The 17,399-nt window shown below is 35.0% G+C and overlaps 1 protein-coding gene across 8 annotated transcripts in view; it reads left to right on the top strand.

Annotated features, from left to right (window-relative positions):
• DPY19L2 (dpy-19 like 2) overlaps positions 1 to 17,399 on the top strand; it is a 107,736-nt gene that overhangs the window by 14,256 nt on the left and 76,081 nt on the right. For all 8 annotated transcript variants that reach the window (XM_074379833.1, XM_074379837.1, XM_074379832.1 and 5 more), the window contains 3 exons: positions 5,778 to 5,898; positions 10,420 to 10,513; positions 15,475 to 15,532. In XM_074379833.1, the coding sequence (XP_074235934.1) occupies positions 5,778 to 5,898; positions 10,420 to 10,513; positions 15,475 to 15,532 (273 nt within the window). The remainder of the gene's footprint in view (positions 1 to 5,777; positions 5,899 to 10,419; positions 10,514 to 15,474; positions 15,533 to 17,399) is intronic.

A 17,399-nucleotide genomic window follows, 5' to 3' on the forward strand; every position in this document is an offset into this window, starting at 1 on the left:
TGTAAGTTTTGTATTACTTTTTGTGGCTATTGTGAATAGGATTGCATTCTTGACTTGGCTCTCAGCTTGGGCATTGTTGGTATATACAAATACTACTGACTTTTGTACATTGATTTTACATCCTGAAACGTTGCTGAAGTTTTAAAATATCATATCTAGGAGCTTTTAGTCAGAGACTATGGGACTTTCTAGGTATGAAATTATATTGTTCACAAAAAAAGATCATTTGAATTCCTGTCTTCCTATATAGTTTTATTTTCTTTCTTTCTCTTGTATGATTGCTCTGGCTAGTACCTCCAGTACTATGCTGAATAGGAATGGGGAGAGTGAACATCCTTTTCTTGTTCCAGTTCTCAAGGCCAGTGCCTCCAGCTTTTGCCTATTCAGTATGATGTTGGCTATGGATTTGTCATAGAGAGCTGTTATAATTTTGAGGTATGCTCCTTCAATGCCTAGTTTGTTGAAGGTTTTTAAAATAAAAGGATATTGAATTTTATCAAAAGCCTTTTCTGCAATTATTATTATTATTATTATTATTTTTAGTTCTTTCATGTGAGGAATCATATTTATTGGTTTGCCTGTGTTGAACCAACCTTGCATCCCAAGAATAAAGCCTACTTGATTGTGGTGGATTAGCTTTTTGATGTGCTGATGGATTCAGTATGCTAGTATTTTGTTGAGAATTTTGCATCTATGTTCATCAGAGATATTGGTCTGAAGTTTTCTTTTTACATTGTAGCTCTGCCATGTTTTGGCATCAGAATGATGCTGGCCTTACAGAATGAGTAAGGAAGGAATTTCTCAGTTTTTTGGAATAGTTTCAGTATGATTGGGACCCACTCTCCTTATATGTCTGGTAGACTTTGACTGTGAAGCCCTCTGGCTCAGGTGTTTTTCTGGTTGGTAGGCTTTTTATTAGTTATTCAATCTTGGAACTTGTTATCGGTCTACTCAGGGTTTTCATTTCTTCTTAGTTCAATCTTTGGAGGTTATATATTTCCAGGAATTTAGCCATTTCTTCTAACTTTTCTAGTTTGTGTGCATAGAGGTGTTCATAATAGTCTCTGAGAGTTTTTGCATTTCTACAGGTCAATGGTAATATCTCCTTTGTCATTTCTGATTATGTGTATTTGGATCTTCACCTTTTTATTAGTCTAGCCTGTGGTCTATTAAACTTATTCTTTCAAATAACCAACTTATGTTTTTGTTGATCTTTTGTATGAGTTTTTGTGTTTCAATTTCATTCAGTTCATCTCTGATTTGGTTATTTCTTGTCTTCTGCTAGATTTCAGGTTGGTTTGCTCTTGTTTTTCTGATTCTTCTACATGTGATACTAGGTTAATTTGAGATCTTTCTAGCTTTTTGAAGTGGGCATTTAGCACTGTAAACTTTCCTCTTAGCACTGTTTTGGCTGGGTTTCATCGATTCTGGTATGTTGTATCTTTTTTTTCCATTTGTTTCAAAGAATTTCTTGATTTATGCCTTAATTTATTTGTTGACTCAAAAAGTCATTCAGGAGCAGGTTGTTTAATTTCCATGTAACTGTGTGGTTTTGAGAGATGTTCTTAGTATTGATTTCTGTTTTTTGCTGAGATTCTCTATTTCTCTGGTAAGCTTCTCAATTTTTTCATTTGTTTTAAGCATGCTCATTAATGTATATTCATGATTGTTGCTTTAAAATTCTTGATAATGCTAATATTTCTTTCATCTCAGTGTTGGAATCTATTTGTTTTCTCATTCATTTTGAGACCTTTCTGGTTCTTGATGAGTGATTTTTGCTTGAAGCCCAGACATTTTGAGTATTATGTTATGAGACTGGATTTTATTTAAACCTGCTATTTTAACTGGATATCTCTGGCACCACTCCAGCAAAGGAAGGGATAAAGGGAGAGGGCACCATCCTGTTGCTTTCAGGATCACCTGAGGTCAGGCATTCGAGACCAGCCAGGCCAACATGGTGAAACCCCGTCTCTACTAAAAATATAAAAATTAACCAGGCGTGGTGGCAGGCACCTGTAATCCCAGCTACTTGGGAGGCTGAGGCAGGAGAACTGGCTTGAACCCGGGAGGAAGAGGTTGCAGTGAGCCAAGATTATGCCACTGCACTCCAGCCTGGGCGACAAAAGTGAGACTCCATCTCAAAAAAAAAAAAAAAAAAAGAGAGGAAAAGAAGAAAGCCTAGGGAGGGTGGAAGTTTAGCTTCTCTACTTGGTCTTTGTTTATTGGTGAGGGTGAAACCACATTTTTTTTTCCCCTCTGGCAATTAGTTGGAGCAGAGAGATGATAAATCTAAAGGATTTCTGTGTTTCTAGGCTGCCCTTTTCTCGTCTTCTGCCTTTCTTGGTACTTTTTGTGTATTTTTCTTAGTCCGTTTTCTGCTATTTGAACAAAATAGCTAAGACTGGGTAATTTGTATTGAATAGAAATTTATATCTCACAATTTCTGGAGTCCAAGAATTCTGGAGTCCAAGGAAGTTGAAGGCTGCTCTCTGCTTCCAGGATGGTGCCTTGATGTTATATCTTCTGAAGGGGAGAAACACCGTGTCCTCACATGGCAGACAGTAGGAAAGCAAGAGAGCTTTAATCTCATTTATAAAGGAGGAGTCCTTATGGTGTAGTCACCTCTTACAGGTCCCATCTCTTAATATTATCACATTGGCCATTAAGTTTCAACACTTGAACTTTGGAGGAGATACATTTAAACCATAGCAATGCCTATTGGCATATCTGGATTGCCAGCCTCTTTAACTCCAAATCTGAGAAAATGAGGCACAGAGAGAGCCCGTGGAATTCATAACCATGTTGTTCTTTGGGTCTCACGTCTGTCTTCTCTCTACTTTTCAGAGTCTTCTTATATTTGATTTGTATATAACTCAAAGGGTTTTCAGTTGTACTTGAAAGGAATAATCGGGAAAAGTACATCCACTCCGTCTTCCCTATAGCAAACATTTGTATTACTTAAATATTTATATATTGTATTTTCATTTTCATTCAGTTCAAATTATTTTCTAACTTCTTATGTGCTTTCTTCTTTGATCCACTGGCAATTTATAATTGTGTTATTATAGACACAGGGAGGGGAATAATTAACTCACTGGGGCTTGTAAGGGCAGGGCAGAGCAAGGCAGGGAAAAGCATCAGAGCAAAGAGCAAATGCATGCTGGGCTTAATACTTAGGTGATGGGTCAATAGGTGAAGCAAACTACCATGGCACATGTTTACCTATGTAACAAACCTGCACATCCTGCGCATGTACCCTGAAACTTAAAATTAATATTTTTTAAAACCTTCTAGAAACATACACAAATAACAAAATAAATAAAATTGTGTTTTCCAATTTTCAGGTACTTGGAAAGTTTTTCAGATTTCTTTCTGTTTTTGATTTCTGTTTTTAATGCAATTTCTATTAGTAACAATTGTATAATATAGACCTGCCTAAGATTAAAGCAACAGTTTTCTGCACCAACTTTCTCTGCATCCCTGCTTACCCTTTAGAGACACTCTTCTGTTTTTATTTACTTTCATGGCTATCTACATAACTAATGTAAATGCAGAAACCCGAACATAAAAACCTATTTTCTGTATCTTCAATTTCAGTTAATGTTGATTTACTCTCTGTATAAATGATGTAGCCTATTTTATTAGCCCCATTTCTCTCAGTGTTTTTTTTTTTTTTTTTTTTGAGACGGAGTTTCACTCTTGTTACCCAGGCTGGAGTGCAATGGCGCGATCTCAGCTCACTGCAACCTCCGCCTCTTGGGTTCAAGCAATTCTCCTGCCTCAGCCTCCTGAGTAGCTGGGATTACAGGCACGCGCCACCATGCCCAGCTAATTTTTTGTATTTTTAGTAGAGACGGGGTTTCACCATGTTGACCAGGATGGTCTCGATCTCTTGACCTCGTGATCCACCCGCCTGAGCCTCCCAAAGTGCTGGGATTACAGGCTTGAGCCACCGCGCCCGGCTTCTCAGTGTTTTACAATTAGTATTTTTATTTTTTTGGTTATATCTGACTGTTTATATAGCAAAATTCTCTATTTCCTGTATCATTAATTTCCAACAGTATGGTCTCAAAGACAACTTTTTTTTTTTTTTTTTTTTTTTTTTACTTATTCAACAATATCGAATAATTAGTACAGTTTTCCATTTCTTTTTCGACATTATGAAAAATGTCAAAAGTAATTATAATGAAGTTCAGTTGTTTTCAAAACTTGATAGTATTATGAAGAACAGGAGTTGTTCCTGGTCTTTTCACATCACATAGATTAAAAAAATTGAGAATCTAGATTTACTGCCAACGCTATGTAGCACTACAATGTTGAATTTTATGTTCATACTTTTGTGTTCACAGGAGACTAATTTCTCATTTAAAAATAAAAAATACAAGTTTAGAACAGAATGTTTTTAAAAGGTAAAAGCATTCACTGCATACTATATACCAGCACTATACTTAGGACATAAAGAACACATATGATGTATATATGAACTCTTATCTCGCCTCTCTTGCAGAATGGTTATGATTAAACTCATTTGAGAGGTGAAGTGACTGACAGCCTTTTGAGGTTGAAGGATTACTTGAGACCATAGAAACTGTGACTTGCAGAGTCAAATTTGAGTTCAATTCAGACATCAAAGCCATGCTTTCGCTGCTATATCAAACTGCATAATAAATCTACACTTGTGAGACACGGAAAGATGTTTATAATGTTTAGTAATGTATATTACATTAACAATATGATGTCATCACGTAGTATTGAGTAACTCTAATTACATGTTTTAAATGCCTAGGGGAAGACTGGAAAGATAATCACCATGTTTTTTTTTTTTTTTTGAGTTGAAGTTTCACTCTTGTTGCCCAGGCTGGAATGCAGTGGTGTGATATTGGCTCACTGCAGCCTCCACCTTCTGGTTTCAAGCAATTCTCCTGCCTCAGCCTCCTGAGTAGCTAGGATTACAGGGACCTGCCACCATGCCAGGATAATTTTTGTATATTTAGTAGAGATGGGGTTTCACCATGTTGCCCAGGCTAGTCTCAAACTCCTGACCTCTGATCTGCTCGCCTCGGCCTCCCAAAGTGCTAGAATTACAGGTGTGAGCCACCATGCTCTGCCAATCACCAAAATATTAAAAGTAGTTAGCTCTAAGAAGCACTTAGTTTCTCTTTCAACTCATTTTTTTTTAACTTTTTTCCCCAATGACCTCATATTAGTTTTCCAGAATGTATAATGTTAATGTTATTTTTTAAGAACCTCTGAGACATGAATATTTAGTTGGAATTTTTTTCTGTTGTTATTTTTCCTTTGTCTTGACCTTTTAAAAATAGGCTGCTGATTGGAAAGAATTGTTCAATTAAGTCTTCTACTTGGTTAAAATTGTAATGGGCACAGGAGCTATTATTCCATTCTGTTCCATTTTTATAACATATTTTATATATTTTATGAAGAAATTCAAGGATCTAAATGAAATGAATTATGAAATGTTTCTGTAAATCTTTGTGTTTTTCCATTAATCACCATATTTTAATTATATACTTTTATATCGAATTACAGTTACTATAATTTATATCATAGAATTGGTTACCATATATATAATATTTTTTCTATGTAGAAGCATAATATATAGTTTTTAAGTGACTGATTCACAAGAGAAATGATCTAAATAAATTTGTGAGAGTTTATAATGTGTAAGGCAACCATCACAAAATGGTATTTTGGAAAGATTATTATTATGAAGAAAATATATTTTCCTCCATTATCTCTTTGTTTTTATCTTTTTAAAGGTAATCATAGCCTCCTGGTATCGCACGTTCATGGGAATAATGAATTTATTTGGACTAGAAGCTAAGACCTGCTGGAATGTCACCAGAATAGAACCTCTTAATGAAGTTCAAAGCTGTGAAGGCATGTTTCTTCCAAAAAGCTGTTCTGCTGTCATTTGTAAACATTCATAAACATTTAATAATAATATTATTCACTTTTTAGAATTACTGTAAACTGTTGTTGATTTTTTTAAAATTTAGAACTGACTCACCTCAATGAATATTTTACATTTTAAAGTAGTTTTCTGAGAAGGAAGGCTGTATACTTACAAATTTGAGTATAAATTTGGAATTTGAGTATTAACATATCCCATTGTAAGGCAATCTTGACTATAATAAGTCTTCTCTTTCAGAATGAGAAGATACAAAAAGATGGTTTTTGGGATGGCTTCAATGTATAAATTTTGAGGATAAATAGTCAAATATCTATTTGTAACAGTTAATATATAAATTGATGCATACGTATTTAAAAATCAGATATGCAATAATAGATTGATTTAGAAGAATTACTTTTTACATATGCTCAGAGTCCATGAGTAGCACTAATAAAAGTCTTCCTATTTATCTTCTACATTGGTGTCTTTGTCAAAGAACCACTTTTGGAATCATCTAACAGCTTTCCAGGTTACATAGTGGTCACTTCCATTTAAGATGTTTGCATTTCAGCACTTTCACAATTCAAATATGGTGCTTTCCCTTGAGACTCTTGTTCAAAGCCACATGTATCTCTTTGAATAATGCTAACACTATTGTTTTTTTCTTTATTTCTTCAAATTCTTAACAACATGATTACTTACTATATTTTATGAATATATTTTTAGACTTGTAACAACATTCAACTTTAGAATATAAACTAAATCTGTATGTTCCTTATATATATATATTTTACTGATTCCCTCAGTAAAAATAGAATTGATGAGGATGTTTGAGGGGCAGTTATACTTTTTTGTGTAAAATGTAAAGGATTGGGGAAAATGCCTCATAAAATGAGAGACTTTAAAAAAAATTTTTTTTATTGTACTTTAGGTTCTAGGGTACATGTGCAGATGATGCAGGAATTTTGCATAGGTACCCACATGGCAATGTGGTTTGCTGCCTCCATCCCCCTGTCACCTACATCTGGCATTTCTCCCCATGTTACCGCTTCCCTGTCTACCCACTGTACCCCCACAGTGCCTTCCTTGCCCCCCCAACAGACCCCAGTGTGTGATGCTCCCCTCCCTGTGTCCATGTGTTCTCATTGTTCAACACTCGCCTATGAGTGAGAACATTCGGTGTTTGATTTTCTGTTCTTGTGTCAGTTTGCTGACAATAATGGTTTCCAGATTCATCCATGTCTCCACAAAGGACACAAATTCATCATTTCTTAATGGCTGCATAGTATTCCATGGTGTATATGTGCCACATTTTCCCTGTCCAGTCTATCATCGATGGGCATTTGGGTTGGTTCCAGGTCTTTGCTGTTGTAAACAGTGCTGCAGTGAACATTTGTGTGCATGTGTCCTTATAACAGAATGATTTATAATCCTTTGGGTATATACCCAGTAATAGGATTTCTGGGTCAAATGGAATTTCTATTTGTAGGTCCTTGAAGAATCCCCACACTGTCTTCCACAATGGTTGAACTAATTTACACTCCCACCAACAGTGTAAAAGTGTTCCTATTTCTCCACATCCTCTCCAGCATCTGTTGTCTCCAGATTTTTTAATGGTCGCCATTCTAATTGGTGTGAGGTGGTATCTCAATGTGGTTTTGATGTGCATTTCTCTAATAATCAGTGATGATGAGCATTTTTTTCATGTTTCTTTGCCTCATATATGTCTTCTTTTGAAAAGTATCTTTTCATATCCTTCTCCCACTTTTGGATGGGTTTGTTTGTCTTTTTCTTGTAAATCTGTTTTAGCCCTTTGGATATTAGATTCTGGATATTAGCCCTTTGTCAGATGGGTAGATTGCAAATTTTTTCCCCATTCTGTTGGTTTTCAGTTCACTCTAATTGTTTCTTTTGCTGTGCAGAAGCTCTGGAGTTCAATTAGGTCCCATTTGTCTATTTTGGCTTTTGTTGTCAATGCTTTTGGTGTCTTAGTCATGAAGTCCTTGCCTGTGCCTATGTCCTGAATGGTTTTGCCTAGGTTTTCTTCTAGGGTTTTTATGGATTTAGGTCTTATGTTTAAGTCTTTAATCCATCTGGAGTTAATTTTAGTGTAAGGTGTCGAGAAGGAGTCCAGTTTCCACTTTCTGCACACTGCTAACCAGTTTTCCCAACACCATTTACTAAATAGGGAATCATTTCCCCGTTGCTTGTTTTTGTCAGGTTTGTCAAAAATCAGATGGTTGTAGATGTGTGGCATTTCCTCCAAGGCCTCTGTTCTGTTCCCTTGGTGTATATCGGTTTTGGTACCAGTACCATGCTGTTTTGATTACAGGTAGTGTGATGCCTCTGGCTTTGTTCTTTTTGCTTAGGATTGTCTGGGCTCTGCCGGCTCTCTTTTGGTTCCATATGAAGTTTAAGGTGGTTTTTTCCAGTTCTGTGAAGAAGGTCATTGGTAGCTTGATGGGGATAGCATTGAATCTGTAAATTACTTTGGGCAGTATGGCCATTTTCAAGATATTGATTCTTCCTAACAATGAGATGGAATGTTTCTCCATTTGTTTGTGTCCTCTTTTATTTCCTTGAGCAGTGGTTTGTAGTTCTCCTTGAAGAGGTCCTTTGCATCCTTTTTTTAGTTATATTTCTAGGTATTTTATTCTGTTTGAAGCCATTGTGAATGGGAGTTTGCTCATGATTTGGCCAGTGAGAGAATTTTTAATGATTCAGTCACCTAGAAGATGTGACCCTGTCTGAGTGGTGAAAGTGATCACCTAAATATGGTATTAATTACATTCCCAGTAGGTGATAGGTTAGTGTTGCTGACATCAGGAGTGAGAGAGGAGAAGTATTTTAAGAATAGGGAATAGCATATTCAAATATCCTGAAGCAGGAGGGAGCTGAAAGAAGGCTAGAATTCCTGGAAGCAATGAAGAGGAAAAATGATGTGAAACGGTTTTGGAAATCTAAGCAAAGGTCAGATCACGAAGGGCGTGTACTGGTGAAGGAGTTTTACTTTATCCATTGAAGAATTTTAACAGATTTGGATTTAAAAAAATATTTAGTCAATGGTATGGAAAGAATATTAGTAAAGGGACAAAAGCAAGTTCAGGGAGGCCGGGTAGGAGACTGTTGTGCTCTGAGCAAGTGATTGCAGGAAGGTTAACGTGGAAGTGTCTGGGTTTGAGAGAGATTTTGGAAGTAGAATGGACAAGCTTTGGTAATTGGTAAGGTGAGTGAAGAATCATGTGAAACACAGTTTGGTTTCTAGCTTAAGTAACTGAGCTCCTTTGAATGGTAGGACACATTTGAACAGCAGCAGGTTTGCATTGTTATGTTTCACTGTGTATGCATTAATTTGAGGTACTTGAGAGACCTCAGAGTGGGGAAGTCAAGTGGCTATCTGGGTATGTAAGAATAAGGAAAAAGTTCTAGACTAAATGTAGACCTGGAATCATCTGTATATAGATCATTGGAGCCCTGGGAGTGGAAGAATTTCTTTACGGAGAATGTGAGGATGGAGAAATGAAGAGGGCATATGATGAAGTCTAATGTGGTCCAATATTAAAGAGAGGTACATGAAACGAGAGAAGTTACTGGAACTGACTGAAAGGAGTGATCAGAGAGGCAGAAAGAATCAGAAGGCCAGCTTTCAGACCTTGGCTCCAGCCAGTTAAAGTGAAATAACCTTTGACAAGTTGAATAATCTATGTTCTGTTTTCTCAGCCATAAGAAAAGTATTTTTATATCAGCTAATATCAAAAATTGTTCTGAGAATTATGTGGGATGATTGTAAAGTACATAGAGACTAAAGCTGTATGCTGAAGTCAAACCATATCTTAACTCTTCCTAGAGCCTAGCAAAAGATGAAAATAACGCAATGGATTTTCTTTTGTATTCATTAAGTGGTTCTGCAGACAGTTCCAGACACTGAACTACAGTAGCATCACCTAAACAAATGTGAAGCCCCAACAAATCATTATAGTATAATAGTAATTCATTAGACAAAAGTACAAACACAATTATAAAAATAAGTGTAACTCTATAATACCTCATTAAGGGTGAGCTTACGTATGTGTGTATGTATATATATGTGTTTATACAGATGTATGTGTATGTGTATATATATATTTGTGTAAAAACTGTATCACATGTGGCAGGCACTTACATCTGCTAGCCTGTCTATCTTGATAACAGTACTGCAATTTTGTTTGAAGAAGCAGTGAAACCGATCTCAGGTGATGGGTTTAAATTAATTTCAACAGTCATGTGTTTTGCACACATACATACACACACACACACATATATACACATACGCACACATATATATGTGTCTGTATAAACATACATAGAAACTCTTATAAGGGTAAAGAATTAAACACAGCAGCAATCTGGAAAGCAAATGCTTTCAGCAAATTCATGAGCTCTTGATTGCAAAGCACTGAGATAATTATGCCCAATTGCTTTACAGTCCTGTATTCATTAAACACTGAATTATCTGTATCTTTTCAAAGGATTGGGAGAGCCTGCTTGCTTTTATGTTGGTGTAATCTTTATTTTAAATGGACTAATGATGGGATTGTTCTTCATGTATGGAGCATACCTGAGGTAAGGCTACTACTGAATTAAGAGACCTTTCATTGGGCTTACACAGACTATGATAGTTGTTGATTAAATAAAAAGGAAAATTAATGAGATTAGACTTATATCAGGAAAGTTTGTGGATTTATTTGATTTTTCAGAAGCTTAATCAATATTCAGAAACTGGAGCTATCACTAAAATTCTGTCTTAAAGGGATCTCTTTTATCCTGTAAGTATTTTTATAAATTAATTAAGATTTTCTAACAAAGGCTTTAATGGAATACCTCCTAGTTTCATGTGTAAAATTAATAAAACATTGGAGGAGATCTTTGGTTAGCAGTAGTAGCAGCTCATTTCTAATTGTATATTCTAAGGGTGAAGTTAAGCAGTGGAAAAAACTGTGTATCACATGTGGCAGACACTTAAATCTGCTAGCCTGTCTATCTTGATAATACTACCACAATGTTGTTTGAAGAAGCAGTGCGACTGGTCTCAGGTGATAAGTTGAAATTCATTTCAGTGGTCATGTGTTTTGTTCCTGTACTTCATTGCTCCCTGAGATAGCCATGTCAGCTAGCTTTTGCTAATGAAAATGAAGGTGAAGTCAGTTTTAGTTACACCTGGGAAAGGATCTGCCTTTCTCACAAAAGGACAGACTTAGCTGCCCTTTCTCTGTTTCTTCCTGCCTTTAGTACGCTAGGATGTCATGCCCACAGCTGCAGCAGTCATCTTGTGACTGTAAGGGAAAGGCCATAAAAATAGCAGATATATCTGGCCTAGTCCTGCTGCTGCTGAACCAATGCCAACTGATACTTACCTTCCATTTTCTTGTTGAATGATATAATAAACAACATCCATAATGTGTAAGCCACTCTTATTAGGTTCTCTGTTTCTTTCAGTGGAACATAGTCCTAACTGAATCATCAGGTTTCTTTACAATGTTATTCTTGTCCTACAAAACATTTAAAATTTATAATTAAAATTAATAACTTTACTCTTTCAACAAATGTTTATTGAGTTTTCATAGGGCTTATGACAATAGAGATTAGTAAATATGCACACTCTTTGTTTTAGAAAGTTTTCAGCATAAAAAAGACTAGCATAGAATCAATGCAAACTAGTGACATATTCAGTGTTGTATCAGGGATACTATCCAGCACAGTACATGAAAAGTAGTAATAAGTATAAGGATTGGAAAACTTGAAAAAAAAAAAAAGAAACAAGTGTTCTTAAAAGTAGATTACATCATATATCTAGAAAAATGTTTAAAGTTTATGGATACAGTATTTATAATAAGAAAATTTACAGTGTTACTAGATGCAAATTCAAAATTATAAATTGTATATACTAGCATCAAAGAAAAAAATGAAATTTTAAAAGGATGCTATTTAGAATATCATTGAAAGCATGACGTTCATGAGAATAAATCCAACAAAAGATACATATGACAGCTATGGGAAAATGAGGCATGTCTAGGAAAATCTTAAGGGGAGAGAAAAATCCTCAATTCATTGATTGAAAACTTGATATTAAAAAGATTTATAGATTCAATACTTTTCCAGTCAGAATTCCAGCATACTTTTTGTTGACTTTGATGAGCTGATTTAAAAGTTATTCAGAAATGCAAAGGGCCAAATATAGTCAAGATACTCTTGAAAAAGGAGAATTTATGCTATCAATTGTTGCTATACGATAAAGCTAAGGTAAAAATATGCTATGATATTGGCACAGGAATAGACAAGTAGATAACTGAGCCCAGAAGCAGAGCTCAGAAGCAGAAATGTACGTTTAAAGGCATTTGATATATGGAAAAGTGGGTATTGCAGATTGGTGGGTAAGGACAGGCATTTTAATAAATAGTGCTGGAATAATTGGGAGAGCACATGGAACAAAGAGAAATTGGAATTATGTAAACAGTAAATCCAACTTGGATTAAACACTCTCTAATATGAAAGACAAATTTATAAAATATGTATCATGTAATAAAGAAAAATATCAGTCACTTGTAATAAGAAATGGTTTCTTAAACAAGATGTAAAAATCCAGCCATGAGGAAAACTGATAAATTTGATGAAAAGAACTTCAGTTCCTCAGAAGAACTGTAGGAGAAAATACCACAAAGTAAGTGAAGATACTTACAAAATAAATACCCCACCTACTATCCAGAAATTCCATTCATTAATTTGACAAATATTTATTGAAAGCCTGTTGTGACCTGGAACACTGTTCTAAGTGCTTGGAATACAGAACTGAAATCTCTGTGCTCGTGAAGTTTATATTAGAGTAGGAAGATAAAGATGAAGAAAGATAACCTGATAGAAAAATGGACAAAATGTTTATGAACTGTTACTTCTCAGAAGAACACCAAATGGTCAATAAGACATATGCAAAGTTGACCACCATCATTAGTCATGAAGAAAATACAAATTCAAACCACAGTGAAATACCAACTCACATCTAATAAATTGATAAAGGAACTTTTATCCACCACAGGTGGACATATAAATTGGTACAACTGTTTTGATAAATAGTGTACATTATCTCATTATCTGGTAAAGTTGAAGTTACAGATAACTTGTGACTCAGTAATTCTGAAGTATATATTCCCAAAAATGTCTTGCACATATGTACTAGGAAGTACATGCATTAATATAGTAGCATTATTTGCAATAGCTTCAAACTGGAAACAACCTACATATCCATTAACAAAGAAATAAATACATTTTGATTTATTAACATGATGGAACAGTATACAATAAAGAGAATGAATGAGCATTCATGTTTGAATCTTACAATTTTGAATGAGTGAATCCAGGTACAAAATTTAAAAAAACTGCGTATTTCCATTTGTATGTTGTTTAAAAACAGATTAATGTAAATCATAGTTTGATTATATATATATATGTATATATATATATATATGTATGTATATAAATGGTTACGTTAATCTCAAAAAAACAGGTCAGTAACTGATTCTTGGAGGCTGGCAAGTGGGGACTCAGAGTACAATCATTTCTCTATTTCAATGCACTTTTCTCTATGTCATATAGAAATATATAAGCTCATTAAAGTATTTTGAGGGAAAATAATTGCTTTGAGATTGTTTGGGCAGGTTTAAAGTGTTCTCTTTTTTAAAAAAAGTTCTGTTTTTTAAAAATAGTTTGTATTCCTTACCGTTGTTATTTTTTAGTATGGAAAATGTTACACCACAATGAATAAAACATTTTAAAATCAGTATTTTTCATTGGGAGGGCTGCCTGAGAGGTACTAGTCTCTCTAAACTGGTTATATTGTCCTGGAATATAAAATGCACTATTAGGCTCTAGTCATTAAGAAGGATATACAGATTCAACCAATATTGACTATGAAGGTGTCATCAAAACTGTGAGATTGGAATCTGGCGTTAAGAGAAACAAATAGGAATTTGGGGAACACTTGTGTATTTGTTACCATGGCTACTCTCTCCACTGGCACTAACTGGGAAGGTAGATGTTCTACTTCTGTTCTTTTGGTGGCTAACCATAAAATGTTAACATACAGACATAATTTGATCAAGTCTAAAATACGGTGATATTTTTCCCTTTCTTCTAATCAACACAGGGAATCTTGGAATGCTTTTCTTGAAGACATCCTCTCATATCTTACACATTATTACCGTCATTTAGTACTCCTGTTACCCCTTGCAGCTGCCACAATTATTATTTCTATTGTCAAATCTTTTTTTGATTTATCCACATGTCTCCTGTTACTCTGTGTACAATTGGTCCTTGCTGCTCACACCTTCTTTCTTTCAATTTCTTCCTCTTTGAAGTTCATCCTCTGGATTTTCTGTGTGAAACTTTGGTAAATCATTTTCCATTAGCTCTCCTCTGCTGTTTTTGTTTTTGTTTTTTAACTTATTTCTTCCTTTCTTCATTCAGCCAGTATTTATTAATCTTCCAAGTGTGGATGCTGGGGATACAGTAAAGAACAAGATACATAAAGAACCTGTTCCTATCCTCACAGTGCTTAGAATGTGCTAGACTAGGGAGGTGGTGTGCAGAGGGAAGATAAAGTCAAGTGTGGAAACACTATACAGATGTGGGTGTGAGCATCTGCATTCCCACACACAGACATGATCACAAAAAGGCAATTTAAGAAATGGTTTTTGGCTGGGCACAGTGGCTCATGCCTGTAATTCCAGAACTTTGGGAGGCCGAGGCGGCCAGATCACTTGGGGTCAGGAGTTCAAGACAAGCCTGGCCAAAATGGTGCAACCTTGTCTCTACTAAAAATTTAAAAATCAGCTGGGTGTAGTGGCATGTTTCCTATAATCCCAGCTACTACAGAGGCTGAGGCAGAAGAATCGGCTTCAACCCTGGAGGCAGAGGTTGCAGTGAGCTGAGATGGTGCCACTACACTCCAGCCTGGGTGGCAGAGTGAGATTCCATCTCAAAAAAAAAAAAAAAAAAAAAAAAAAAAAAAAAAAAAAAACCCTCAAAAAAACAAAAAGAAATGGTTTTTATCTTTCATCTGATTTTTGTATTCTGCGTTATTGCTTCTCTGGAACTCAAGTAAAGAGTATTTGCGGTGATTTAGACAGTTCTAAGTTACTGCTAAATCAAACCGTTAGAATCTTGTCTTCATCTCTCAGTCCCTTAAATCCAATTTCAAAAGATAAAAATTTGCCTTTATTCAGAGTATTCTAAGGATGTGATCTAGACTCTAAAGTGCTAGCTTGTTTCTTAAAAATTATTTTATGTTCACACCTTATGTATTTTATTTAAAAAGTATTTTAGCTATAATAAATTATAAAATTGAGGTTATATGTACACTATGTACACTTTTTAGAATTGTACGTTCAGGATTTAAATATAAATACATGGGTATGGTTTATTACTATTATGTTTTAAATATGGAAAACTGATTTTTAAATTCTGAGATAACTGAAAAACTCACCATATTTTATGTGAATTTTGATTAATACTCTTTTTTTTTTCTTTTACAGTGGGACTCAGCTAGGAGGTTTTATTACAGTACTGTGCTTATTTTTCAACCATGGAGAGGTTTGTTTTCTAGAAAGCAATTTTTAAGAAATATAAGGGGCTGTAGAGGAACCAGAAAATGTTTTCATTAAAACAATATGTAATCGTATACTACTTATGACTTCACAGTATTTTAAAGACCCTTGTGTTATAAATTGGTATTTTAATCATATTAATCATATTGATTGAAATGTTTAAATAGAATTTCAAACATGAAATCTCTTGCCTTATTTTTAGTAAAATATACATATACATATATTCTGTAGAGAAAGGGAAATACTGTACTTGTTGAGTTGAATCACATCATGCACATTATCTGATTTATTCCTACTAAACTTTTTTAGAGGGTGATGGTAGCCTCGCCATACAAGTTATGAAATTTAAATTTAAAGAAAATTACTTATTCATTACATGACAAAGCTGGATTTCCTATTCTGTATCTGTCTGCTTTTAAAACCTCTCTCTCTCTCTCTCTCTCTGTCTGTCTCTCACTCTCTTCCTCTCTCTCTCTCTCTCTCTCTCTCTCACACACACACACACATATATTTATAAAATTATGTTTATATTTTATAAAAACTTAAATATATATTATATATAACATATATGTGTGTGTGTATATTTTTATATATATATATAATCAACTTTTTTATTGTGGTAAGAATAAGTAACATGAGCTCTGCCCTGTTATCAGATTTTTAAGTGTGCAATACAGCATTAACACAATATTGTACGGTAGATCTCTAGAACTTTATTCATCTGCCTAACTGCAACTTTGTACATATTGCACTCCCCTTAACAACAATGAAAGAGGCCTCAGGCCTGACAGCAGGCACACGGTTAAGACACTGCCATCTGCTCCCTCACTTTCTGTTACGTTATTCTGCCCATTCAGTAATGCAAAATGCTGAATTCAAAATAGACATTAATTTGCTAACTCAGCCTAATGAAACATAGTCCACCTAAAAAAGAGCTCATAGAAGCTTATTTCAAATACAGTGGATTCATTCAACGAAACATTGAGTACATACTATGTCCATGAGGGTATGGCAATAAAAAAGAGTGAGACTCTACTAGCTCTTGGGAGCAAAATATTTAACATGTTATGACACAGTTTACATAGGGTAGAAATTGTTTGTTTGCTTGCTTGCTTGTTTGTTTGATACGGTGTCTTGCTCTGTCACCTAGGCTGGAGTGCACTGATGCAATCTCAGCTCACTGCAACCTCCACCTCCGGGGTTCAAGCATTTCTCCTGCCTCAGCCTCCTGAGTAGTTGGGATTACAGGCATGTGCCACCACGCCTGGCTAAATTTTTGTATTTTTAGTAGATTTGGGGTTTCACCATGTTGGACAGGCTGGTCTTGAACTCCTGACCTTGTGATCCACCCACCTAGGCCTCTCAAAGTGCTGGGGCTTGCAGGTGTGAGCCACCATGCCGGGCCAGGGTAGAAGCACTTTTATCCATTGCTGTTGGGTTAATTTTGAACAATCAGTTAGATAAATCATAATATTTGGGTTAATTTTTAAAAATCAGATAAATCATAATAATCATACATAAAAGCCTTATATATATTATTTTAAAGCAAACAAATGCATTGTTATTCAACAATGTGTTGACAGAAAGACAAAGCTTTATCTCTGAGTGTCCCAGACAACTGTTGGGATAAGTTGACTTTCTTAGATGTATCGTAAGTCCTTTTCCAAAATTTACAATTTTGGTTTCTTGGAGGAGGAGCAATAACTTTTAAGACTCTTACAAAGTAATAAGAGTTTACATTCTTCCTAGAATTTTAGAAATTTTTGATGGAAATTTTTTCCATCAAAATTCCCATATCTCTTATGGGAATTTTGTCTAAAAATAAAAATTATTTCTAAGACGTATGTCTGATC

Source organism: Saimiri boliviensis, chromosome 10 (assembly GCF_048565385.1).
Source record: "Saimiri boliviensis isolate mSaiBol1 chromosome 10, mSaiBol1.pri, whole genome shotgun sequence".
NCBI lineage: Eukaryota > Metazoa > Chordata > Mammalia > Primates > Cebidae > Saimiri > Saimiri boliviensis.